The sequence below is a fragment of the Phoxinus phoxinus genome, assembly GCF_949152265.1.
Source record: "Phoxinus phoxinus genome assembly, chromosome: 2".
NCBI classification, from domain to species: Eukaryota; Metazoa; Chordata; class Actinopteri; order Cypriniformes; family Leuciscidae; genus Phoxinus; species Phoxinus phoxinus.
In genome coordinates this window covers 6,872,391-6,900,212 of record NC_136877.1, presented here as the reverse complement: position 1 = coordinate 6,900,212, position 27,822 = coordinate 6,872,391, and the positions used below count along the sequence as shown (strand labels likewise).

The window sequence follows — 27,822 nt, the reverse complement described above, 5'->3', positions numbered from 1 at the left end:
GACGGGGACTGGAGTCATCTCTGGACACTGGACGAGGACTGGAGTCGTCTCTGAACACTGGACGGGGACTGGAGTCATCTCTGGACACTGCACGGGGACTGGAGCCGTTTCTGGACACTGGACGAGGACTGTGGTCACCTCTGGACACTGGACGAGGACTGGAGTCATCTCTGGACACTGGACCGGGACTGGAGTTGTCTCTGGACACTGGACGGGGACTGGAGTAGTCTCTGGACACTGGACGAGGACTGGGGTAACCTCTGGACACTGGACGAGGACTGGGGTAACCTCTGGACACTGGACGAGGACTGGGGTAACCTCTGGACACTGGACGAGGACTGGAGTCACCTCTGGACACTGGACGAGGACTGTAGTCGTGTTGATTTTAAAAACCTTTTACTAGTTTATAAGGCATTGTATGGACATGCTACAGACTATCTTTTAAAAATGCTTTCAGTACATGAACCTGTAAGGACTCTCAGATCATCAGATTCTCTACTTTTAACAGTACCACACAGTAGAACTAAAAGATTTGCCGATGCTGCTTTTAGCCGCTACGCTCCTCGCCTCTGGAATAATCTTCCAGAAGAAGACGTGCTAGAAATAAAAAATAGTTTTAAGTCTAAATTAAAAACATATCTCTTTAATCAGGCCTTGTTATAATATTTTTATATATCTTAAATACATTTTCATACACTTACATTTTTAATCTTGTATTTTACTTGTATTTGTATTTTGTAAATTTTTCGTGCCTGTAAAGCACTTTGAACTGCATTAACTTGTCTGTAAAAGTGCTATATAAATAAAATGTGCTTGCTTGCTGGAGTCGTCTCTGGACACTGGACGGGAACTGGAGTCGTCTCTGGACACTGGACAAGGACTGGAGTCACCACTGGACGAGGACTGGAGTCATCTCTGGACAATGGACGAGGACTGGAGTCACCTCTGGACACTGGGCGAGGACTGGAGTCGTCTCTGTACACTGGACAGGAATTGAAGTCGTCTCTGGATGAGGACTGGAGTCGTCTCTGGACGAGGACTGGAGTCGTCTCTGGACAATGGACGAGGACTTAAGTCACCTTTGAACACTGGGCGAGAACTGGAGTCGTGTCTGGACACTGGACAGGAATTGAAGTCGTCTCTGGACGAGGACTGGAGTCACCTCTTGACACTGGACGAGGACTGGAGTCGTCTCTGGACACTGGACGAGGACTGGAGTCGTCTCTGGACACTGGACGAGGACTGGAGTCGTCTCTGGACACTGGACGGGAACTGGAGTCGTCTCTGGACACTGGACAGGAACTGGAGTCGTCTCTGGACACTGGACGGGAACTGGAGTTGTCTCTGGACACTGGAGTCATCTCTGGACACTGGACGAGGACTGGAGTAACCACTGGACACTGGACGAGGACTTGAGTCATCTCTGGACACTGGGCGAGGACTGGAGTTGTCTCTGGACATTGGATGAGGACTAGAGTCGTCTCTGGACACTGGACAGGAACTGGAGTCATCTCTGGAACCTGGACGGGAACTGGAGTCACCTCTGGACACTGGAGTCATCTCTGGATACTGGACGAGGACTGGAGTCACCTCTTGACACTGAACGAGGACTGGAGTTGTCTCTGGACACTGGGCGAGGACTGGAGTCATCTCTGGACACTGGGCTAGGACTGGAGTCGTCTCTGGACACTGGGCGAGGACTGGCGTCATCTCTGGACACTGGACGAGGACTGGAGTCATCTCTGGACACTGGACGGGAACTGGAGTCGTCTCTGGACACTGGACGAGGACTTGAATCGTCTCTGGACACTGGACGAGGACTGGAGTCACCACTGGACGAGGACTTGAGTCATCTCTGGACACTGGATGAGGACTGGAGTTGTCTCTGGACACTGGACGAGGACTGGAGTCGTCTCTGGACACTGGACGAGGACTGGAGTCGTCTCTGGACACTGGACGAGGACTGGAGTCGTCTCTGGACACGTGACGAGGACTGGAGTCGTTTCTGGACACTGGACGAGGACTTGAGACCTGCCTTGTTTGCTCCCTATTTAGGGGCTGTTTACACAACACAGTTTTCAACTATAATCTTAAAACTTTTTATGTGTTTTGGCTGTTTATTTAGACGACAACAGCGTTTTGGGTCCCTGAAAACGTAAAATTTTGAAAACGAGTTTCAAAGTGCACGTTTTTGAAAACGGTCTCTGTATAAACAACAAAAACGCGTATCTCTGAAGACGATGACGTCATGCACATGCGTATTACGTGTTCAGTCTATAGTGTTTCATCTCCATCTAATGCAGCAGAATACAGGGTTTTAGTCATTTTCGTGGATCCGTGAATGGGGATCGTTTTGACAGTGGTATCTTCTATACCTGGAAACCAAAGGAAAAACTTCTCCGTTTTAAGCATATCGTTGTTGTGTAAACGTAGGCCTACCCTTATTCTCCTTGTGTTTTCAGTCCTGTGCCAGTCCGTTGATACGTTCCTTGTGTCTTGATCCCTGAAGCCATGTCGTGTCCTGCTACCAAGTCTTGTCCTGCCAAGTCAAGCTGACTGGTTCTGTTTTCCCCCATGGGGTAGTTTTTGTTTTATTTTTTATTAAATAAAAAACCTATCTTTGAGTCCTCACCTTATCCCTCAATCCCCACCCTGACATCATGTTTTTCCTATCAGTTTCCATTCCTTTGAATGGAAATTATCTTGTTCATTTGTATAACTATGGTGAACTGATATATATAAATAGGTGAAAAGTTTAGGTCATTAAATGTTTATTTAACTATTAAAACATTTTTCAAATTGCCAGAAATGATTATATTGCTGTCCGTTTAAAATGAAGATACAATTGTATTTGCCTTTTGAAGACATAGGCCTATTTGACTGACATATTTTAAGATTTCTATAATGACACTTATACGGTTGTGGTATGAATTAAAAGAAACATACAGGACCTTCTCATAACCTGACACCATAGGCACACGCAGGAAATTCCAAAACATGTATTTTTTCTAACGTGCTGTTATAATAATATGTATTTCTGCATTCAAGTATTATAATTTGCACAAAAATATTACATGATTTATTTATTACAGTGTTTACTTGGTCATTGGCCACTAAAAGCACAGCGCCCCCCATATATCCATCCTATATCCTATTATATACTATACATATATAACTTTTGACCCGGGCAGTTTGCAAAACGACTTCTAAGGATACATATTTGCGTATACCCAATTGTTTTGATGCTACCGTCCTGTTAGCTTCCCCTTTAACTGTGTCCAGTGTTGTTTTGTGAAACTCGAGATTCTTTGTTGTAATTGGTCCAAGATCACTTCTATCATTCTACTTTTCCCCGCCCATCATCGAATGAGTGCGCAGCGGGGAAATGTGCAGGAGAAGAGACTGTCACGCTGAAGCAACGCCAGGTAAAATGCGAAATAACGCATCTTTCTATAACAGCATTTGCCTCCGTTACTAATTGCGTCGTTTTAGAAATAACGGAGGGTTGAGCTGTTGCTGTGCATAGAGCATCAGATAGCGTGTGAATGTCAATTACTGTGCGAATGTGCGGCTTTCCCGAAATTATTTTATTGTTAAAGTCGCTTCCGCTTGAAATGTCTTGTAAAATGTGAGTGTGTGTGACAGAGAGAGAGAGAGAGAGTGTGTGTGTGTGTGTGTGTGTGTGTGTGTGTGTGTGAGTGTGTGTGAGAGAGAGAGAGATAGAGATAGAGAGACCATGCAATGTCCAGATCGGTGTGTTTTTCTGATTAATGCCAAAAATCCCCAAATATAATAATCTCCTTGCAGGAGATACAATTCCCTTCCTTAATTATAAAAGTAGCTATATTTGTGCATGTATAAAGACCCACATACAGTGTAATGGCAGAAAAAGGATAAGTATAAATATAAACTATTTAAAAAAAGAATAATACTTGGCTTTTATTGGCGCTGTAGCCTACTAAAGCCAAAGCAAATTTAATAAAACATTTTATTGCCATATTTAATTTGTATTGTTATTTATACTTACTAGCATAAAAATCTAATTTAGCCTATCTGTAAAGCTCTTTTTACAATGAATTTAATTCCAAAGCAACATTTAAAGTCATATAGAACTGCGGTCAACAGACCAGAGACTACTTGAAAAATAATAAATCTGCCCACCAAATTTAAAGTGCTGTAATAATTATTATTATTATTATTTTTTTTTTAACTAAAATGTTACTATTAAAACCAAAAGCATAAAAACACTTTTTTTTTTTTTTGCGGTATGGCAGGTTGGGTTTGGGCTAATAGTAAAACTGGTTAGTAGACTGGTTAATAGTTTAATAGTAAAGTACTTTTTTTTTAGGACTATAATGTAATTCACCTTGGTTTGGTATTCAATGACATTCATCTATTTTTAATAAGTATAGTAATTGTCCAAATACTTCTTGTTGTTGAAGGACATATGTACACATCTCCACAAGGGGGCAATAATGAATTAACCTACGACAGAAAGAAAATATACTACTTTATTTTACACTATCTTTACACGGTCTAGTTGCATGATGTTAAACATCAGTGAAAGAAATGTGTAATGTTATATCCCTGTGTTTTGACTCCAGATGTGAGGTGGCTAAATTACTGTTTCTTCTCTTTGCTTAGTGGATTTCAAGTGCCATATCTCATACATCACTGGGGGGCAGAACTGAGTGAGTTTTTTCTTCTTCTTCTTCTTCTTCTTTTCCTCTCATTTCTTTCCTGCGAGAACATCATGGGTTTGTATTTGCGGTGCAGCTGCAGAAAAGACACTGAGTTCTGTAAGATCTCAAGGTAAGTGTGTCAATAAGATTACTAACATTATTACATTATAAATAAATGCCTATTTCTCTTTCTCGAGATGCAGTACAAACCACTCTAACATGCAAATTGTTATCATACATTTATTCTTCAAAAGTGTTTGCATGTTTATTGATACCCTTTATGGGAAATTCTAATCAATGGTTACAAATAGATGCACAGATTCAGCATGGCATCAAATATGTCGCAATAATGCTGAGAAATACCCACCTATTCATCATGCACATGCTGTTTTGTCCTTTCAGTCTCCAGGCCTGAGCACACAGGAAATGATGCGAAGACTCCAGACACCCATAGTGAAGCAGCTCTCCAGCCCATGTATAGGAAAGGGTGAGCCATTATCATATTTCTCTCTCTCTCTCTCTCTCTCTCTCTCTCTCTCTCTCTCTCTCTCTCTCTCTCTCTCTCTCTCTCTCTCTCTCTCTCTCTCTCTCTCTCTCTCTCTCGCTCTCTCTCGCTCTCTCTCGCTCTCTCTCGCTCTCTCTCTCTCTCCCTCTCCCTCTCTCTCTCCCTATCCTGCAGCAAGAGACTGTCTAATATCAGTAATATGTCTTTTTTTTTCATCGTTGAACTGTTCTCTTCAGGAATTGTTTCTGATTCCTACCAGATGGGGGCAACTAGGAATGTTATCCTGGGCCCTAAAATGAGGGAGACATTGCAGAAACATCTACATTATTTTGTTAATTTAGCAAATGCCTTCCAAAGGAATGCGACAGCATAATTCATCATAAGGAGCCAGTAACATGAGAAGTGCTGCAATACAAATTCTAGTAAAAAGTTCAAGCTAGAAGAAACATGTGGGTATGAGACTGTGAAATTACAATGAGCGAGAATAGAGTTTGTTTGGCTAGTTTAAGGGAAAAAAAACTGACATTTTTTTTATATAAAGAGGGTTACAAACATGGGCCCTGCTATTCCTGCCACAGTCAGTCCTTCAATCTTGAATCTCACGATATTCTCACAGTAGTCTTACAAGCTTCATCAAGCAATAACACATGATCAGCATTTTATATACAATTACGGTAATGCTTTATTTTACAATCCTGTTTCTCATGAATATACTATGTACTTATTGGGTTGGGGGGGGGGGGGGGTGTTAAGATCAAATACACTAATTACAAGCATAGATACAAAATGACAATATACTGTAACAAATACAGTAAGGTCTAACTGTAGTGTATTTAGGTACCAGCATGTATTAATTAGGCCTAAATTAAAATAACATTATAGTGTTCACTGTATAAAATATAGATTAATCTTTGTTAAAGCTGTGTTTTTTTGTTTGATTAACATCAATGACTTAGCAGCAGGTTGCTGTCAGTTTAAGACCAAATGCATGGATCCAATATAATGATAAACATCCGATTTCTTTCTCAACTCTTTACTGTCACTTAAAACATAACCAACTGTGTAAGAGAATATTTGTCAAGACTAGTATTTTGACACAATGTAATTTATGTGCTCGTTCAAAGCTCACAGATGCAAAAGAGGTATCAGAAATGTGTGCCTCTCTGATATAACAGTCCTCGAGTATTGAATTAATAGTGGAACTTAGCAATTAATCAGCAAAACACGTGTGCCGAACCGTGGGTCCTGGTCCGTACTCATCAAGGATTAACCATGATCCTTTTAACCCGTAGCATAGATCGTGTTGATAACGGCTAGAGCAAGAGTGAAACCTGAGCGCTGAGCACAAAAGATGGAGAAGAAATGTACCTTTGGAAAAGGAGAGAGAATAATTATTTCTTGCTAATAGGAAATGCTATTACTTATGGTTATGGATTAAAGTAAATGATGTCTTTTTATTCAATGTGTTCTATCTCATTTTTATATGCAAAGACAACTATACAACCTGATACATTGTGTGTAGATACATTGTACACAGGGCTCCTTGATGGCAAAGCCCATCTGAGCCCTCAAATAGACCCTTAGGTGCAAGAAAACAGAGTGGTAGTCATTCATTATTTACTCAAGCATTTACAGCCTCACTGTAGCAAGGCATTCAAAGAGACATGCACAGCTTATATAACAGGTCGTGGCTTCGGTTTTGCCCATACACTCATCAACTCTGAGCTGAAGCCATTAGAACTTGCCTGTACTACATTAATCTCTGATAAAGCTTTGCACCACACAGACCCTTAAATCCCTTGGTCATATGATCCAGAACTCCCTCTGATTGATAGATGGGAGAGAGAATGAGATGGGGAGATATTCAAGCTGTATCTTAATTCCATCCTGACAAATCCACTTCCAGTTCCTCCCCCTGCCATGCCCAAGCACCCTGTAATAATACCCAACACATCACCAGGATTGTGTCGGCATCATGTGACTTGTCTCCGGTTTTCAGGTCAGGCTGACAGGCGCACTTGGTCTGACAGAGAGGGTTGGGTAGGTTTAGCTGTTGGAGCTCCAGCTGGATAAGGTATGAAATAAAAGCAGAGGTTACGGGAACATAAAGGACAACAGTTGGATCAGGTAAACCTACTTCCCCTTTTACAGTCTGCTTGCTTTCCATACCAGGGTAAAAGAGTATGCGCAAGTGGATCTTGCTGTGCACTTCAAACGATCACTCTGTCTGTAAAGGCAAAGGGTGAGATGGTTTGTTTATTCTATGGTTTCAAGTGGATGTGATACAAATAGATGCTGGGCATACTCCCATGCTCTGGGACAACATGAACATCACCCTTTCTGTCAACACCCAGTTTAAGCTCTGAAGTAACTAAGAGGTATCAGTTTCGGGGGTGATTACCTCTGGACTTTAAGTGACATGATGCCTCATGTAGACCCCCGCTAATGGCCAGCAGGACTGTTTATCTGGGGCTGAAATGATACGTGCATAAAGCAAGGTCAGAGCTAGGATTAAACGCTGTTCTCGGGGGGTGAGGGATGGCCGAAGCTGTCAAAGCAGATGCTCTTTTGGCCACAGATTCTGTTCACGTGGACAGATGGGTTTTGGAGATCAGCTCTTAGTTTTGTGGGGCTAGATTTTAGGGGTAGTGAGTGAGTAAGTCCCTTACTACCCCCTAAAATTAGTTAGCAAAGCCAGGTTTGTATGTACGCATGAGATGGGTTGGGAGGATTGAGCAAGGTGTTGTTTGTAAGCGGTTCTCTGTTGGATCCAGGGTCGCTTTTTGTTGACAGGCGGTGGTGACATATTCAAAGGATTAGTAGCTCTGTGGACGTGAGGCTTTCTACCTCTTAAAATAGAGAGAGGGAGAGAGATACTCAAGAAACAAAACAGCAGTTAGACGACAGCAGTTTCTCAGAGTGCGACTGGACATGGCCCACACGACACGCATGCACACCCAAACATATACCAAGTAACCCATTTGAAGTGCACCCGCTAAGAACAGCCGAAGCCGAGATGGCGCTGACGGGGGTTGAAGGTAAGAATGGCAGCAGTCGCACAGCTGTGCATGTCAGGTTTCCACAGACAGAAGTAGAGTGTACCAGAACCAGTAACTATTTTCTGGCAAGTCTTATAGGTGCCGCGGCAGGGTAGAAGAACTTCCTTGTCGTCCTCACAGCATTTAAAACTCCCATATATCGCAAAAAAAGTTTACGCTTGCATTAAGGTGATTTTTCCGGCCATTTGAAAAAGGAATATTTCGCAAAACTGCAATGGAAACAGTTTTTCCGAATTTACAGGTCACCTGCTGTACGTAAATGTCACATGATCATTCTTTAAAAATGGCGCGGCATGTTTGGAAAGAAGACGAGACAGTTCTTTATTAATCTCATAAAAGACAAAAGAATACTGAGTACTGGATTCTAAACAATAAAGAAATGCTACCATTTATGAAGACCTCGAAGGAGATATGAGGGAGAAACACCCAGAAAAACCTCATACGTGGCCACTGCCAAGTATAAGGGGCTTTTTTTTGCCATTAATGCTTGGATAACATGTACGTCTTCATCGATTAAAAATAATGGCTAGTGCGGTGGCTGCAATATATGTAAACCTACCAACATCCGTCGCCATGCTTTTTGGAATAACGAGGATTTTGGTTTTAGTCGCATAACATAGGTTAATGGAAATGCTGTCATTTCACAATAGTTTTTTTTTATCAACATTTAGAAAATATTGCAAAAGTTTTGCTCAAATCTGTAAGGAAAACCAGGCTTGTGTAATGGAGGAGATATTGAATCTTGTGATCATGTGATCAAATTGATGGTAGATTTATTTCTCATCAATAGAGCTAGGTAGAATATGCTCCAGTTTCATGCCAGATGTCCTCTGGCTTGTTCTCAGATGTCTGTGGCACCTATGGTTACACAGCTGGTGCAACAGTCAGTATGACAGGCACACCATTCTACTTGGTATGGGAGTTTCTTGGAACGACCATGAAGAATGGAAACCTTGACAAAGGGATCTGGATTTTGCCCTGGATAGTATTTGATGTGACCACTGGGGACCATGTTTTTAACTGTTCAGGGAGAAGTCAAAGCCAGGGCTCAGACACTTGATCTGTCCTTACACAAGCATAACTGTTTTATTGGGCAGTGTGTCTGCAGCTGTGCACTGGCCTAGTGACTGACTTTGCTGGATCAACGGCCTGGGAATGCACATGGCATTTTAGGACTATTTACAGCAAGCATGTTGACATGAGCCATGAAACATTCATCAAAGTAACCCTGTTGTTTTAGCAGTGACCGCAACTGACGGACTAGTAAAGCACTTTTAAACACTAAAGTCTTGTTTGATTTCAACACGACTTAAAAATGGGGCAAGCTTATGGGATCGCCAGACATTGGCCTTGAGAGATGACTTCAAGAATTCAGCAGCTTAATGTTACTGAGGTGTGTTTAAACATGCTTACTTACAGATATGCCACGACAGTTTCCGAAGATTGCTCTGAGTGATGTGGATGAGGAAGTTCGTCTACTGGCAGAGAAGGTGTATGCCTCTGCAATAAAGGAAGAGGACACTAAAGATGTCCTGTCCATGTACACTGTCCCTGAGGACTGTCCCATTGGCCTGCAGGAAGCCAGACAGAGGGAGCTACTCAGGGAACTGGCTGAGCAACAGTCAGAAGAAAGTGCCAAACGGTCAGCATCATTTTGTTTTTCATTGTAGACTGCTACCAGTTGCTTCATCTGGTTTGAAACACCAGGCCAAACCAGTCAATGGAGGACAAGCTGGTCTTTTGAACATGGTAGCTGGTTTGCTGCTGGCCAAATTTGGTACCAGCGTAACCAATGTGGTCTGGTTGAAACCAAGTCCACCAACAAGTCAACCGAGTAGACCCAGGGTGTCCAATCCTGCTCTGGAAGGGCTAATGTCCTGCAGAATTTTGCTCCATCCTGCCACAGAATACCTGCGTGGACATTTCTAGTGATACTGAATACCTTTTATTAGCTGTTTAATTTGGGTTAGAGCTAAACTGTGCTGGACAGTAGCCCTCCAGGATTGGAAACCCCTTGTCCCAGTTAATGACCACCTTGGACCATCTTGAAAAAATGTCAAACCAGCTACCATCAGAAGCTGGATTTCATTGGATTTTCCAGCAGGGCAATTAAAGGATTCATGTGCTTATTGAATTACAATTTAATTTTTAGCCCCCATTTGCTTTACTCCTCTGTAGGAAGAAGAGTTTTAAGATTATTCGATCTCAATCTATGTCACTGCAAATCCCATTAAGTACGGAGAGTGTCCGGGGTGTGGTGACCCCCCTCATTTCCCCTTCCTCTACCTGCTCCTCAATCTCGCAAAATTTGCCGGAGTATCAAAGAGTCATCATTAGCGGAGACTACTGTGCTGGGGTGTGTATTATTAGAATGGACAATCAATCACCTTTCTCTACATTCTGTCATAATTTGTTGAAAGTTCAAATAAAGGCTCTTTTAACAGCTGATAATGTTTTAACAATCATGTTTTGTTTCACAATCACTGTGCACTTTCAGATTACAGTTGAGGATTATGAGCAAGCAGCTAAAAGTCTGCTAAAAGCTCTCTTTATTCGAGAAAAATACTCAAAACTGGCATATCACCGGTTCCCACGGACCACTACACAGTTCCTACGTATTGCAGGAAATGAAAGGTGGACAGAAGAAGATGAAACTCTTCCAGGTACATCTGCATTTGCTCAGAGTTCATAACCAGATGTGACTTGGATGGAGACCATGTTCTCATTCTAGGTTTATTTATGGCTCTGTAAATATTTCAGTGGAATTTCTGTTTACAAATGTTTGCTTGATGTTTCTCTTTATGTCCCTTCCCAAGACATCAACGTTGAACTAATTTTAGAAGACATAAGAGTTGAGACATGAGTTATGTGTAGCTCAAGTAAGAACAACTAAGAAAAATAAGCACTAGAATGGGAACGATTCTGAAGGGGAAAACAGCATATTTGAATGCTGATCATCAGCAAGGGATGCTGTATTGGTCTACTGATGTCTTCTTTCTAACTTAACCAGCAAGAATTTCCTAGTCAACCAGCATCACCAGCTAAGACTGCCTAGCCTTGCTTTTTTTTTTCCTTTTTTTTTTGGTGAAACCTTCTGCTCTCCACAGATATCTGTCCCTGCCCTGGTGAGGGAGAGGACCCTTACAGCATGGAGAATATTCCAGAGAACCTCAATTACGAGATGAAGATGAAGGATGGCATTATTTATGTATATGAAAACAATGAAGCTCTGAGCATGAACAAACCACGCTGTTTGCCTTATCCAGACCTGGAAACATTTGCCATTGACATGAGTCATGTGCTCGCCATGATCATTGATGGGCCTACGTAAGTCTGCAACCAATATTACCACAGTCTCTGCATTTGCATATCCAAGATGTAAAGCTGAACATATTTCTTCTTTAAACAGTAAGACCTACTGCCATAGACGACTAAACTTCCTTGGGTCAAAGTTTTACCTACATGAAATGCTCAACGAAATGGCAGAATTAAAAGAACTCAAGGGTGTTCCTCATAGAGATTTCTACAATGTCAGAAAGGTATCATTTGAAACACTCATTGGTTTATGTAAATGTGATATCCACTGCGGTCTAAATGTACACAAATGATGCTCTCTCACAGGTAGACACGCATATTCATGCAGCGGCATGTATGAGCCAGAAACACCTGCTTGATTTCATCCAAACCACCAATAAAACTGATGCAGAGAGAGTCGTCCTGGAGAAGGCAGGGCTTAAACTAACTCTCAAACAGGTGTTTAACAACCTGAACATGGACCCTTATGATCTTACTGTAGACTCCTTAGATGTCCATGCCGTAAGTAACGTCTTATTTATATGTTTACAGCCCAAAGAAAATTCTAGTTGCTTGTACAGTATGCATCATGTTCAGTGTATTCACAGGGCAGACAAACCTTTCATCGCTTTGACAAATTCAACTCCAAGTACAATCCAGTGGGAGCAAGCGAGCTAAGGGAAATCTACTTGAAGACTGACAATTACATCGAAGGAGAGTATTTTGCCCGCTTAATCAAGGTATAGTCATTTTGTCATAATAAGACTAAGGTTTTAGATTTGGTTGGTAGAGACATTTTAAAATCAGTCAACCTATACACAAGCACCAAGTATCTCCACAGTATAGTGGATGGGCATATTGAGAGAAATTAGGAAAAAAATCTCTACATTTCTTCTCTTCTCTAACTTGCTTCCTAATCTAGTCAAATAAAACTGGTATTGTATATTAGTGGCTCCTTAAATTGATTTGTTCCTCTCTTGTGAGTCCCTTTGGATAAAAGCATCTGCTAAATGCAGAAATGTTAATGTGTAAAATGCACACCATTACATGTCATGCAGTAAGCGCTGTACTAATTTAGCACATATTTGTCTTTTTGTCTCTTTTAGGAAGTAGCACATGACCTGGAAGAGAGCAAGTATCAGCATGCCGAACCGCGACTGTCCATCTATGGTCGTTCCCCAGAGGAGTGGGAAAGTCTCTCCCGTTGGTTTATTCAGCACAAAGTGTACTCTCCAAACATGCGCTGGATCATTCAGGTGCCCAGAATATAGTAAGTAGCTACATTCATTCATTATTTTCAGTATTTTCCAAAAATGTTATATCTTGTTGTACAATTATGTTATGTTTATTTCTTCCAGTGACATTTTCAAGTCACGCAAGTTGATTCCTAATTTTGCCAAGATGCTTGAGAACATTTTCCTTCCTCTATTTGAGGCTACAGTGAATCCTCAGAAGCACAAAGAGCTCCACGTATTTCTAAAATATGTAAGTTCAAGGTTCATATTAGATGTAAATTTTCATGTAAAATTCATCAACTGTTTTTAATATCACATGGCCATACACATATGTGGACACTCCCTTTTAATTAACTGGTTTGAAGAAAACAGTAATTCCAGTGAATGCAAATCTTATTTTTCATAGCATGCAATAACGCTTTAGAGAATTGTGTGCTTTCAAAATTTCAAACAGTTTAGGGATGATATTTTCTGCTCCAGCATGAAAAATGTGACCCAGATATGAACCCCACTCAACATATTTTCAAGGATTAATTAAAATGACAACCACGAGTCAGGCCCCATCAGCCAACGTCTGACCTCTGCCCAATGCCTGACCTCACTAATGCTCTTGTGTCTGAATGGGAGCAAATCCCTGCATCCATTTTCCAACATCTAGTGGAATCCTTCTCAGAGGAGTGCAAGATGGTGTCCACATACTTCTATCCATATAGTGTATTTTATATAAAAAGAAGTTTTGATTATATCATGATAATAGGTAATGCAATGTAAGAACTTAGAGTGCACTTCACATAAATCATTTTGCAAGACTTTATCACGCATCACTCATTGGGCGCCCCTTGTTTCTCAGGTGACTGGCTTTGACAGTGTGGATGATGAATCCAAGCATAGCGATCACATGTTCTCTTACAAGAGCCCCAAGCCTGAGCAATGGACAACAGATGACAACCCACCCTACAGCTACTACCTCTTCCACATGTATGCCAACATCATGGTCCTCAACAACCTCAGGAAGTATGTGCTCCATTAATACCTGTTCCACACACCAACTGGAAAATTCCGTTAGATGAACATTACTTTAATATTTGCAAGATCTTCTATTATACCCTCAGGCTTTGATAAACTTTGAATAAGTACTGGAAGGCATTCTAGAACAAACGGTTTCCAATTGCATGTGTGAGTTTCACCATGCACCAGGACATCTATAAATACCACTGTATCAGTAATACACACATATTGGGTTACAACTGAGATACTGTTAAAGCCTGTGGAATACTGTCAGTAGAACAAACTGACATCATCTTTCCACTTTATAAAGGATGGATTATGGACCGGATCAATGGGGTCACTAACCCAGGGCCTCTGAATGCATTGAAGAGGTATAAATGTATGTACACAGGAAATACAATCGCGGGAAACCGTAAACAGTAGCACTGGGATTTCAACACCGTCAGATTTACATACAAGTGTTTAAAAGGAATGAAAAGTTCCGATATGGGGCAGGCCTATTTCAGTGATGGGGAGGGACAATAGACAATGATATAATTTTTATATGGTAAAGATATATACACAGTATATAATTAGTGTCACTGACTAATTACATACAGTGCTATTTCAGTGACACTGTGCAAGCTATTGTGTCTAACACAATTCTCTATCTTTGGCAGAGCAGAATTATGAGTATTTCTATGCTGGTTTCACCAGTGACCTGTGCATGGGGGACCAGAACCACAGAAATATTAGCTGTAATCTTACTGTCACTAACACTAATTACATAACAAGTACATCATGATTATTGGTGGGTTTTAACTGTAATAAAATTGGCACAATGTTTTTTAGAAAATCGGCAGCAAGTTTGATCATTTTAGGCCATAAAAATCTGTGAAATCAGTCGGACAGAAAAGTGCCTTCTGAATGCCTTACAGCAGCTGTTATGTTGTATGCTATAGTCATAGCACATTTTGTCTCTAGCAATATACACACCCAATCGATTAGCAGTTTCTGTAATACTCAGACCAGCCCGTCTGGTGCCGACAACCATGCAACATTCAAAGTCACTTAAATCACATTTCATCCCCATTCTTATGTTCAGTTTGAATGTCAGCAGATCGTCTTGACCTGTGCTGCGTCCAAATTCGAATACTTCTCTATATAGTATGCTTAAAACGAGTAGTACGTCCGAATACATAGTATTCAAAAATCAGTAGGCGAAAAGTTCCTGAATGGCCTACTACATTCGCCGAGATTCTGAAGTGCGCATTCGATGGACACTTTGCTATCCCATGAGGCCACGGGAGAGGATTTATGAATGGCAGTGAAGCGACACAGCTGATGCTGGTAGTTCACGTGATGTTAACAACATGGCGGATGTAGTACCACTGAATTTTATTCATACTACCGTTATTCAGAGTATATAGAATGTACTTTATAGCAGTCGGAAAGTAAATTTGTACTAAGACAGTGATATTAAAACACAAACTCAGTATACATCATATTAATAATATCACTGTCTTAGTACAGTAAGCCACGTTAAGCCTTTTCTTATAACGGTTTTCTATGGTAAGAAAATGCTTAACGCGTAATTAAATGCGTTGCGTTCATATTCTGGGGTCGTCTGATTTTTTTATAAGTAGTATGGTTTATTAATATGATGTGTACTGAGTTTGGTCTTTTAATATCACTGTCTTAGTACAGTAAGCCACGTTAAGCGTTTTAGTATGCCCCTTCCAGGCGGGTTACAAGAGCGCCGAGCGCCCGGTGATCGCCTGGATCTCACAACTCCGAAACGTCAGATAAAATTTTTAAAATAGGCGCTATCTTTATAAATAAACCACTGATTTGAGCTTAAAACAACTACATTCTCGACTGAACAATTCTTAAAACTACATTTGTGACACAATAACAGTAGTATTTTTAAATTTCGCGGCCTTTATTGCAAACAGAACCGCCTAGCACTTGCCTCTCCCAGAAGAAGCGGATTTCGCCTCGGACGCGCGTCAATTTCGCTTCAAACGCTTGCTTTTTACACGCGTCCATTTCGCTTTGGACGCGCGAATGCATTCAAAATGTTCAAGCGTCAAACTAGACGCGGTAGACGTGAATTTGACGCTCTATTTGCGTTTGGTGTGAACGCAGCATAAGAAAGTGGCCGGTGAGTGTGTAGCTATTGTATTTATTCTTGCAATTGAAACTTTATTTCTCAAATTTGCTCTTATTTTCTTATTTATTATATTTTTTGCAACATGTGGGGGCCTATAATCTTCCATTAATTGTTTCAACTTGTGAATTTTATTTTCCAACTTACATATGTGTGTGTTTTCACAGGGAACGTGGTCTTAGTACCTTTCAGTTCCGTCCACACTGTGGAGAAGCTGGCTCTATCACACACCTGGTTTCAGCTTTCCTCACCGCCGACAACATCTCTCATGGCTTAAACCTGAAAAAGGTTAGAAGTAGAAGATTGGTCCAAACTACAGTGCTCAACAGCTCTTTAAAATGAGGGAAATTATGCAGTGCGCTTTTGAAATCCAGTTCAAAGTCTAATGCAATATCATTCTGACAAGATGAATGATGACTATTAATTGTGAGAGCTTATTAGTCAAACTAGCAAGTATCTTGTACTTTAATTTATGGTGGCAGCAAAGAGGAAAAGAGTTCAGAAAAAGTTCAGATCCTTGGCCCGAGTCTATCAATAAAGCAAATGCAGATGTGACATGTGTTACCACTTGATTTGACTATGTACTTGTGTTAGTGATGAGCCCAGAATCAACGGAGCCTCTGCTGCTGTACAAAAACATGCAAATGAAAGCAGGCGGATCTAAGAGCCTGATCAGAGCATTTGATCTTCTCACGTAACGTGTGTGTGTGTGTGTGTTTTTTCAGAGTCCTGTGCTCCAGTACCTGTATTATCTTGCCCAAGTGCCCATTGCCATGTCCCCTCTGAGTAACAACAGTCTGTTCCTGGAATACTCCAAGAACCCACTGCGAGAGTTCCTCCACAAAGGCCTGTGTGTGTCCCTCTCCACTGACGACCCCTTGCAGTTCCACTACACCAAGGTCAAACAACAACCATCGTATACACTCTTTATACACTATAAAGGTTTCTTTGTTGCCATTGCAGGTTACATGAAGAACCTTAAAGGGATAGTTCACTTTAAAATGAAAATTCTGTCATCATATGCTCACCCTTAAGTTGTTTCAAACCTGTATGGATTTCTTTCTTCTGCTGAACACAAAGGAAGACATTTTGAAGAATGTCGGTACCAAACAGTTTACTGGTCCCATTGACTTCCATAGTATATATTTTTTCCTACTATGGAAGTCAATGGGACCAGTTAACTGTTTGGTTACTTACATTCTTCAAAATATCTTCCTTTGTGTTCAGCAGAAGAAAGAAATTCATACAGGTTTGAAACAACTTGAGGGTGAGCAGAGCATATTAAAATTTTTTTTAAAGTGAACTATTACTTTAAAGGGGCGATGAACTGAGAAATACAATTTTCCTTGAGCTTTTGACATACAAGAGGTCATCATACTATAAGAATATCCTGTAAGTTTCAGTTCTGAAACTTACAGGATAAAACTTCCTTGTTAGTCAAATAAAAGCTTTTATTGACACCAGGCACAACGACAGGTTTTTCAAAGTGGGGATATATGACGTCACAGGGTATCAAACCCCGCCTCCGCAGAAGAAGATCGACGCCTACTTCAACACCACCGATTCGCGCATTACATGAAACTCATTATAATATGCAAAACTGTTATCCAATCATAGCAGTGGGTGTTTACTTCCAAGTCTTCAATGCAGCACGCCCATAAAAAACAGCGTTTCAGGAGCTAGGCTCAAAACCAGGGTAGAAAATAGCCTATTACTTATTCATTTTCATGTTTTTGAATGTAATTTACCTGAAGTAACCACCTAATATTTTAAATAATGCTCTAAACTTTCAATACATGTATTAAATAATGGATTTTATAAACTAGGTTAAGCGTGACATGAAATAATAGTCAGAAAATTGTTACTTTTTATTAAACCTTTAGACAAAATGATAAAAAAAAGAGTATCATTCATATTTGATACATCAGGCTTTTATGGCTCCTATAGTATGATATAATGAGAATATGAAACTCATACTTGAGGAAAAAACACCTACATTTTAATCCGTGACAAAACTGAGAAAATTTTGCAAAATGGTTAAGTTTCTGATATTTAGCCTGCCCTATATGGCCAAAAAGAAAGATGAAATTCTGATTGCTTAAAATAAAATTAAATGAGGTATTTTAACAGTATAGCAAACCACTTACATAAAATGCATATAAATATCACTCCCTATTTGCTAATAATATATCCTAGTAACTAGAAAGATGAAATACTAAAAGGCTTTTTAGTTAGTAAAAAAAAAGGTATGAATTATAGGGCAGAATGTTAAAAATTATTTAACTATATTTGTTCCAACAGGAATGTGAATGGAATTTTAAAAATATTATTTGTAGCCAGTTGAAACAACTCAATAATAAATACTCTAATCAAAAATACAGCTCTAAAATTTCTGAAAATCAAGAAAAGGAAGTCACTGATGGTCCTTTGTTGATTTAATTATTGTATATACCTAATTAAATATATACCTTATGAATCAATATCACACTGAATATGGCCGTAGGCATGAGGCTGAAGTCGCCTACTAAATAAATGCGGTCCTTTTGTTGAGACCAAGAGCCACCAAGATAGCTCAATACACAAAAATAATTGTATTGAGTAACTTACAATTTAGATGCAAAATTGCCATCTATTTTTGCTCCTCCAGTGAAAACAAATCCACAACAGATTTAAATGTAGCACATCTGCGTGTTGTTTTGTTCCTGACTGAATCAGTGTTGTTGAATGAATCGCTAGAGTGAATCATTCAAAGACTCACTCACAACAAACTTGTCACCACATACTTTCGTAGCGATGCTAACTTGCAGAAAGATCACTGAAAAAATCCTCACAATTAACGTCGGCATGAAACGGAAGTTGCATTAGTCTTCTCTTCCATATTGTGACATATATCAAAACACTTCTCGAACAAGAAAAACATTTATTTTATCGTTGTCGTTTGCTGTTGTTGTGATCTCATGTGAGTGACAGGTTGCCCCGCCCTCACGCCAGTTAACACCTTATCAGAGAAGACATGTCATAAAATTAAATAAAATGCATTACTAAGTTTAATTTACCTAAAAATTTATTTATATTAATATGTAAAGAAAAATTATATATTTATAATACGATTTTAGGTAAATCTAATTTACTTAATGTGTTTTTATTTCATTTTATTTGCATTTTGTAGTTCCAGCCTACACAAGTCTGCGTCTTTGAGAAATGACATACTTTTTAAATATACAGTGATTTGTGTATATACAGAAACCTTGTAACTGTTGTATTATGTGTGTACTGCAGGAGGCTCTAATGGAGGAGTATGCTATTGCAGCCCAACTGTGGAAGCTGAGCACATGTGACGTGTGTGAGATCGCTAGGAACAGTGTCCTGCAGAGTGGCCTTTCCCACGAGGTAGTGCACATCCTCAATTCATAACATGTATATACATATTTGTTCAGCACAACATTAAAGCCCTTTGCCATTTTCCTCAGGAGAAAAAGTACTTCCTTGGGGTCGATTACCTAAAGGACGGGCCAGAGGGGAATGACATTCGGCGGACAAATGTAGCCCAGATCCGCATGGCCTACAGACACGAGACAATGTGTAATGAACTCAGCTTCCTGGTAGACGCAGTAAAGTCAGAGGTCGTTGGGTCGTCACAGTAGCTGTCCAGTACGTCTCTGCTAAGCCCTCTGTGCCCATACACTGTACATGCATGGTTGCTATTTTTATATACTGTAGGAATGGATGCACAGGAATCCAAATTGTATTATTATCTAGTCTCGCTCTGCTTCTCATATTTCTAATACCCAGCCTCTTCTTCTTGTAAACACCGCTGTCTGCCTATGCAATGCCCTGAACGGGCGTTTCAAAGGGGGTTTGGCATACTTGACATTACATTACATGGGCAGTGTCTCCCCCCTGTGGAGATTTGTGAACTATATCCTCTATACATGTACATGTGCAATTGGAAATAGCCTAGTTGTCAGGCAGACACTCAGATGCTTCTGTGGCAATCAAAATTGTCTGGAACATTCCACCCCTGCTCTGCTGAACCATACATTATCCTACAGAAACTCTCGCACCACTTGCACATCTTTCCCATCTCGTGCCTAACTCCAATTCATTTCCCATAAACTCTCCACTGTCCTTTCAGGAATAAAAAATGTAATAAAGGTACACTATGTAGTTTTTTTTTTTTTTTTTTAAGAATTAACTACATTTAAATAAAGGTACACTATGTAGTTTTTTGTGTTTTTTTAAGAATTAACTAAATTTAAATAGAGTCAATACATCATCAATCGTTGTTCTAAAACGTGTTTGTCTTTTTTGAAATAAATGTTTTGTTCAGCAGCCACTGTGGCTAATGCTTTTCAAAGTTACTAGCCACTCAACATTTTCACTGTCCACAATTTTGACATCGATACAATGGGGGGTAAACTGCCATATAGATATTTTTAATATTATAGAAATATTAGGCTGCTGTCACTTTAAGATCTGACACACGGATCCATTATACTGTTGCACATGCATTTTTTTTCTCAACTGTTTACGTTCACTTAAAACATATCTGACTATGTTTACGTGAATACTCGCAAAGACTGGCATTTTGTTTAAGCGCAATACGCAGCGGAAAGAGAACTTGATTTAGTACTGAGAGGCTGCTTTATGTGTGCACTTTGGGTGTGAGCAGAAAATCTGCGGGAATGAGTAAAATGATGTGCAATACTTTCAATAATTATCCGGAGCAAATGAAAGAGTGAGTGAAGGGAGGCGGGTTTGTGTTTAACTCGCTGTCGGAGAGATGAGAGAGCAAGTAAGCACAGCTGTATCGTGCATCTTTTCTGTGGAAAATGAGTATTGGAAGTGTTTCAGATATTTCAGTATCAATATGCATTGAAAAATCAATATTTTGAAAACACTACATTAAAATTAGTTTATTATTTCAGATGCCTTTTTAAAAAACTACAATTGAAAAATGTATATATTATATATAAAATTCAACCTGCCTAGTAGGAGTGACTGCGTTACACGCCACTGAAAGCCTATTGTAAGTGTTTGTTAGACCAGGCAGGATGTTTTTCGCAAGAAATTGCACACATACGTCACTTGCCCGTGCTTGTCTCGTCATATCCATTAGTAAAGAGAAGTTGCTCTGGCTATTTTGGCGCGACAGAGGTTAGTTTCAGAACAACCGAGAAAGATTGGCATGGATGAACTAAATCACCAAACTCCCGGGAATCCCCCATTTTAAAATAAACCCGAAAAGAGAATCAGGTGACAAAAACAGAACGCGACAGAGCTTGTAATAAAACAGGAATCAATTTTTTTTTTTTTTTTTTTTTTAGATGGTAAGAACTGAGGGATTTAAAAAGTCATAAAAGTGATGTGTAGATAGCGTTTTTATTACTCAACAGGCAAGTTATTTTATTGAACAGATAAAGTGTAGCTTTCAGAGTTCATTGTAAAGCATTATCTATTGTAAAGGGTCATTCATCGGCACAGTCACGCAGAGTCAAAGAAGCACAACCAGAACAATGTTCTTCTGCAAAATGCCTGCAGTTTTGTTTTTAACCGGTAGAGGGCCAAAAGTTACATAGTGTACCATTAAGTAAAAAAAAAAAAGTGTTGAAAAACATTGCACATGGTTGTCCTTTTTACTTAATGCAGCAAATACTGTTAAAATGGGAAACATAATGCATTGTTTGAATGAACTTCTTTTGAGAATATCTGTAATGTGTGACACATTGTTTTATTTGATGCAGTGCCTGTAGTGTGTTTTCTGAGGCCAGCATATTATACCTTGAAATAACTTAGTAAGATCATTATGCACATATATATATTTTCCTTTTTATGTTTAAATTTTATAAATGGCTACAAATTATTTAGTAAATAATTTTGCCTGTATTTTGTGTGTGCTTTTCATTTATGTTTTACTTTCTTTGTAATGTTTTTTCCATTGAAAGAATATATATATAAATACATGTATGTATGTGTGTATATATATATATATACACACACACACACACACACACACACATACTGTATATATACATACGCAGACACACACACACATACTGTATATATATATATATACATATGCAGACACACACACACACACACACACACACCCTTCCATCACAGGAATAAATTACATTTTAAAACGCATTACAATAGAAAAATGTTATTTCAAATTGTAATAATATTCACAACATTGATATTTTTACTGTATTTTTTTTTATCAAATAAAGCCTTGATAAGAATAATAGACATCTTTCAAAGACATTAAAAAAATTATAATTATTTTAAACTTTTGTAATGTATATACATATCTCAAGCAAAGTAACACTTTAAATCACTTTTAGAGCAATCCATTCTAACTAAATGTCCATTGTCCAGTGTCCATTTTGTACTTGTTGTTACAAAACAACATCATGACACACACACACAGACACTTCAGTCTCAGACATCACATGATGTCCTGATAAATACAGAGGCAGAAGTGTCAGTGTTGGTCTGTAGAAGCGCTGCTGTTGTTTTCTTCCTCGTTCTCCTCCACGTGCTCCTCCTGTGGTTTCTGCAGGTCTTTGTTACTACAGTGCTCCCAAACCTCCGTCTCAATGTACTCCTTCTGCTGCTCGCCGTCCCCCCGCGTCCTGCAGGGTCTGTTCCTGTAGCGCAGAAACAATTCAGAACTCATATGGCAGCCATCTTAGACTGCATGGATGAAGCATCACATCTATGGGATCGCTTTGGTTACCTATTTCATTGTAGAAATGTGCAATTCACACAGCTATTATTACCCAGAAAGCAACATAGTTTGGGCCCAGATCCGGCCCACATCGTGGAATCCACATGTACCGGATCTGGGCCGACACTGTTGCTGTCTGGGTTGGCTACTGATATGACTGAACATTTCATGTGAGTGGATATGATTAAACCATGTTTATTCTCAGGATTTCAACTTTTTCAGTGAGTGAAAAAAGTTCTAGGGATTTGCTCTAAAGTTCAGAAATGGATAATTTGAATAAAGTTAATAGTTGGAGAACTTACGTTTTGAAGTAGTAAAGTGCTATAAATACAGCAAGCATGACTGCAAAGGTGACTGTGATCAGTAAGGCTGCAGGAACAGCTGCAAATCAGAAAACAGATAACAGTAAATACAAGACAGCTTTGGGGTTTAAAGTCACCATGAAATCAAAATGGACAAATTACTTATTTTTTTAATTGGAATGTCACGTGTTTATTATTTAGGATTTATCCGTGCACAAGATTATATATATATAATCTCATGGTCTTTCATCAAAATTATTTCCCCTCCTCAATGATCCAATCATCTCCTGACGGACAAAATCAAGTCCCGCCCCTTCATTTCACTCGATTATACATCACAATTGTAACAATAGACTTTTGCAACTTTCATTTCATGCCGATTTGAAAGTCTGTGTGAACCAGAAGTTGCGACCGACTGCATTTTCTGAGTGAAACGGAATATTGAATGAGAAAAATAGAGGGCGTGGCTTGATTATTCCAAGCCCAAATTCATGCTAATTTATTAATTTGCATGAATAAATTGTTTTCCACATGACTAGTAATGTGTACTAGTTAAATAAATAGGGTCAATTTTGATTTCATGCCGACATTAACTGAACAATAACTTCTGTCGTATTGAAAACAGCAGTTTACCATTCATTGTGGTGCCGCTCATGGGCAGATGTTTCCCTTCATCGTCCGTGTGGTTCGGAGACGATGGGGTTTTCCTCAGAGGAACTCCAGATTGAGCAGTGGGGAAAACTGATGAGTGTGTTGTGATTGGCTGTCTTGTTGTTCTGGATGCGGCCGCCTGGTTTTGTGCCTCGAAATCTGCAACCAAACAGAACCAAAAGGCTTGTTACATAACAGACATGGCTCTTTGGTTACATTCACCTCGATCAAGCATTTGCCAATTCATCCCACTCACTGCCTTCCGCTTTACCACATCCCTGGCCCTCATAGGAAACCAATCCGTGATGATGTCACATCCAGAATTTCCTATTTAGTTGGCACACTAACAATTTGTGTTGATTTGATGCCAAATGACACACAAACTTGGAAAGGAGTACATACAAAAAAATGTGCATCAGAAATTTGGACCCAGGTATTAATTTGCTTTCCTGTAGCTCAGTGATAAGAGCATTGCGTTAACAACGCAAGTTTGTGGGTTCGATCCCAGGGGAATGCACATACCTATGTATAAATGTATAGGATAATGCAATGTAAGTCGCTTTGGATAAACGCCAAATGCATAAATGTAAATGTAAATTTGCAAGCAATAGGTCCACACGTATGCACATGTTTCTACGTAAAATGTGTATGAACATTAATGATTCATCATCATGTTTACATTAGAATTTATTCTAAATTTGCTCTAAAACTTAGCACGAATTGAAAACAAGTACTCAAAAAAATCACATGCCAGTGCCCTTAGAAACTTTAAAACCCATATAGCAATGGAATAATTAAATGACAATACTACAAAAGTATGAATTAGCATTTTCATATTTCTGTGATATGACTATTGACTATAATACAACGTATTGGCTTTTTATTATTAATTTACAATCAAAATGAGACTCATTCACTAACCACACAGTATGCACATCTTTGTGCATAAAATCTGTGTAACCATAATGATTCGTCATTTATTTTGCATTCAAATTCAAACAAAACCAACTGAAACCACAAGCATGCTAAAAGAAAAATCACATAGTTGCCTTAGAAGCTAGACATTTTAAAAAGCCTATGTTTTAAAAATATAACTAATGTCTAACTAGTGACTTCAAAAAAAGTATTAATTATTTCTGAGCAATAATAAATCAAATAAAATGGAACAAATGTGTCAGAAACACCCATATAAAACTGTTAATTTAGTTTTAATTGGATTAATTTGAAAATGGCACACTGCGCTTTACTTGACCACCTTGATGTGATAGCCAAGGATCATCCCTTGTATGGAGATGATTAGGCCGTATTTTATGCAAATCACTATCACACAATGCAAATTTAGAATATGACAAATTCATTAAAGGTACACTATGTAACTTTTGGCCCTCTGGCGGTTAAAAAACAACTCCAATGCATTTTGCTGCAGAACATTGTTTGGTTGTGCTTCGGCTCTGCGTGACTGTGCGGATGAATATGGTTCTCCTGTTGCTCATAAAACATTCACTTAAGAGATATAACCAGTTTAGCCGACTAGCAGAAGATGTTACTGTATCTACTCATTAACAGACACGGTGCTACCTTGAAATATATATTTCAGCACAGCGCTACAACAACCATAATCAAATTTACCTTCACAATAGATAATGCTTTACAATTAACTTTGTTAGAGAGCTGCATATGGCAATTTATTGTTCAATATAATACCTTACTAACCAATTCGGTAATAAAAACGCCATCGCCGCATCGCGTTTACAACGTTTCAAATCCCTCAGTTCTCGCCATCTCCAAAAAGCCAACCAGATCTCACGGCAATTCGTAAAATTTTTTAACGAGGTGATTAATTTGTACGAATTCATATGACCCCACTCATACGATTTCGTACGATTTTTGCTAAATCGTACATATTTTACGAGTCGACTAATTCGTATGAATGCTTACGGATGACCCCTGACCCGCCCCTAAACCTACCCATCACTGCAAGTGAGGTTGTACGAATTCGTACGAATTAGCCACATTTTACTCACAGTTACGAATTGGTCATGAGATAGCGTTGGAAAAGCCAAGCTAATGTTGTTTCTTGTTTTATTACGAGCTCTGTCGCGTTATCTTTTTGCCAGGCTTTTTGCCATCTTTTTGCCACGCTCCTCTGTTTGTTTGTTTTTTTAAACAGGTGATTCCTCGGATCTTGAGATTTAGCTCCATGTTAAACTTTCTCGCTCATTGTAACAACTAACCTTTGTCTAATTACAGAAATGACGAGACATGGACGGGCGAGCAACGTATGTACGCAATTTCCAGCGAAACCATCACGCTACGTCGAAAACATAAAGACTTATAATATTATTACCATAGTGAGTCAGGGTAAGACAAAACACGTTTTGGAGGAAGGATCGATGATGTATTGACTCGTTATTTAAATGTTGTTAATGTTGAACAAAAAATAGGTTAAAAAGTGTACCTTTAAAAAAAAAAAAAAAAAGTCAATCATGGATCCGTAACCATAGTATCTAACAATTATTTACAGTCAAGACAAATATTTTACCTGTTGAATTGAAGCAAAACACATCAAATTCTTTATTGGGATCTGCACGCCACACGACAATCCCAGTCTTGCCACTGCCACAGTGCGCTTTAACCTGAACTCGGGGAACAACCGCTATTTGCTCGTCTATCCACCCGAACCTGAGAATTAAAAAGAAAAAATGTTAATTAAATTGACAATTTAATGTGTTTATTATAATGGTCCATTCAGCATTGTACACCGTTTTACCTGCATGTCTCCAGTCCATGTTTCTGTGCCTCTGTCACCTGTGCTTTGCTTGCAATAGTCAAACCAAGACGTTCGCAAAGATCCCTGGCTGCCAATGCATTTAAGGCGTATTCACTTCCAATGGTAATTTGAGTGACACCGGAGATGGCTTGTTTAGGGTTCACTGTCCAGTAGAGAAAGAAAACATGAAATAGAATGCAATTAGTTTACAACCATTTTGTATTACAAACTGTTAAAGGTGAGTCAACATTTTGAATATTTATAAGTCATTCCATATTATCTAGGCATTTAATTACAAGTAGTATACGTCCAAAGATAATTCAGATAAATAAATGCCCTTACCTTTTACTAAATGGATGTCAAAAGTTAGACCAGACATGAACAAACTATTGAAAAGTGTCGTCTTCATCATCGTCATCATCATCCAGACTCTTGCCATGGTGAAGTCTGCTCACTGTGAGTTTCTGAGCAAAGTGTGATCTCTGATGTGTCCTGAGTGCCAGGCGGAGAGGTTATAGGGAGGCTAAACTCCCCAGGGGAGCGGCCTGTGCGTAGAGGGGCGGTTATTGCATAAATGACCCGTACAAAGTGTCATGACCAAGCCGGCGCAGCGTGGAAGAGGAAACGGGAGGTGCGCTGGCATCTATGAGGGCCCGGGCTCTTCAGGAGTCTGCTCCGGGCCAAGGCGAGAATGTTTTCACCGTGAAAACACCCAGTGATGACTGAAGACCTGCTGACGCACTGCACCACACAGTCAAACGTTTACATCCTTTGTGTCATAGCAAAAACGGTAGAAATCCTTAACCTATGGCAGGAAATGCATAAGCCAGAGGAAAATGGTCCAGGCATTTCAATATCAACTTTCAGTTATACATTATTTTACAGTGTCCTTGTTACATGTTACATGTACTTACTGTAGTAATAACAGTAAATTGTGCACAATTATGCAGCTAACCCTAAACCAACCCCTATTCCTAATCCTAACCGCATTAATGTTAATTAATATTACTCAGCATTAAAATGTAAAATAACACTGTAACACTGACAAATAGTGTAAATCAACTTTGTCTCAGAGGTTTTTCCTTAATTGCCTGAGACGACTGATCACCATGGAAGCCAATTTTGACTACATAAGAAATAAAAAGTCAAAATTATTAGATAAAAATTCAGAATTATTACAAAAAGCTGAATTTAAGAGATACAGATCAGAGTAAATTTAAATTATAAACAGTCGAAATTATGAGTTAAAAAAGCATAAGGTAACAAATCATGCTTTGGTCAATCATAATTGTCATAAAAAGTTGAAATGATGAGATAAACTGATCACTAATGGTCAGTTTATCTCATAATTTCTCATAATCTCCACACAGAAAAAAAATCATGCTTTGGTAAATCATAATTATGACAAAAAGTCGAAACTATGAGATTAAAAGTAAA

The 27,822-nt window shown here is 39.2% G+C and overlaps 2 protein-coding genes across 5 annotated transcripts; one reads left to right on the top strand and one right to left on the bottom strand.

The window, feature by feature from the left end:
• The first annotated feature begins 3,252 nt into the window (after positions 1 to 3,252).
• ampd3a (adenosine monophosphate deaminase 3a) lies at positions 3,253 to 21,818 on the top strand. 4 transcript variants are annotated; one of them, XM_079604703.1, is made up of 18 exons: positions 3,362 to 3,425; positions 4,645 to 4,691; positions 4,777 to 4,812; positions 5,085 to 5,169; positions 9,666 to 9,888; positions 10,425 to 10,602; positions 10,744 to 10,909; positions 11,354 to 11,573; positions 11,656 to 11,785; positions 11,868 to 12,062; positions 12,149 to 12,280; positions 12,647 to 12,810; positions 12,899 to 13,025; positions 13,626 to 13,789; positions 16,100 to 16,220; positions 16,658 to 16,831; positions 19,212 to 19,322; positions 19,403 to 21,818. In XM_079604703.1, the coding sequence occupies exons 4-18, from the start codon at positions 5,109 to 5,111 to the stop codon at positions 19,574 to 19,576; spliced, it is 2,340 nt and encodes a 779-aa protein (XP_079460829.1). In that variant the 5' UTR covers positions 3,362 to 3,425; positions 4,645 to 4,691; positions 4,777 to 4,812; positions 5,085 to 5,108; the 3' UTR covers positions 19,577 to 21,818. The 4 variants fall into 4 exon arrangements, with proteins under 4 accessions (XP_079460828.1, XP_079460829.1, XP_079460831.1 ...); XM_079604702.1 differs by lacking the exon at positions 4,777 to 4,812 and having other exon boundaries at positions 3,253 to 3,425; XM_079604705.1 differs by lacking the exons at positions 3,362 to 3,425; positions 4,645 to 4,691; positions 4,777 to 4,812; positions 5,085 to 5,169 and adding an exon at positions 7,167 to 7,314.
• lyve1a (lymphatic vessel endothelial hyaluronic receptor 1a) lies at positions 21,545 to 26,882 on the bottom strand. Its single transcript, XM_079604710.1, has 6 exons — positions 26,728 to 26,882; positions 26,386 to 26,548; positions 26,158 to 26,297; positions 23,598 to 23,774; positions 22,965 to 23,043; positions 21,545 to 22,582 (listed from the first exon to the last, which is right to left on the bottom strand). The coding sequence occupies exons 1-6, from the start codon at positions 26,822 to 26,824 to the stop codon at positions 22,417 to 22,419; spliced, it is 822 nt and encodes a 273-aa protein (XP_079460836.1). The 5' UTR covers positions 26,825 to 26,882; the 3' UTR covers positions 21,545 to 22,416.
• Between the last annotated feature and the right edge of the window lie 940 nt (positions 26,883 to 27,822).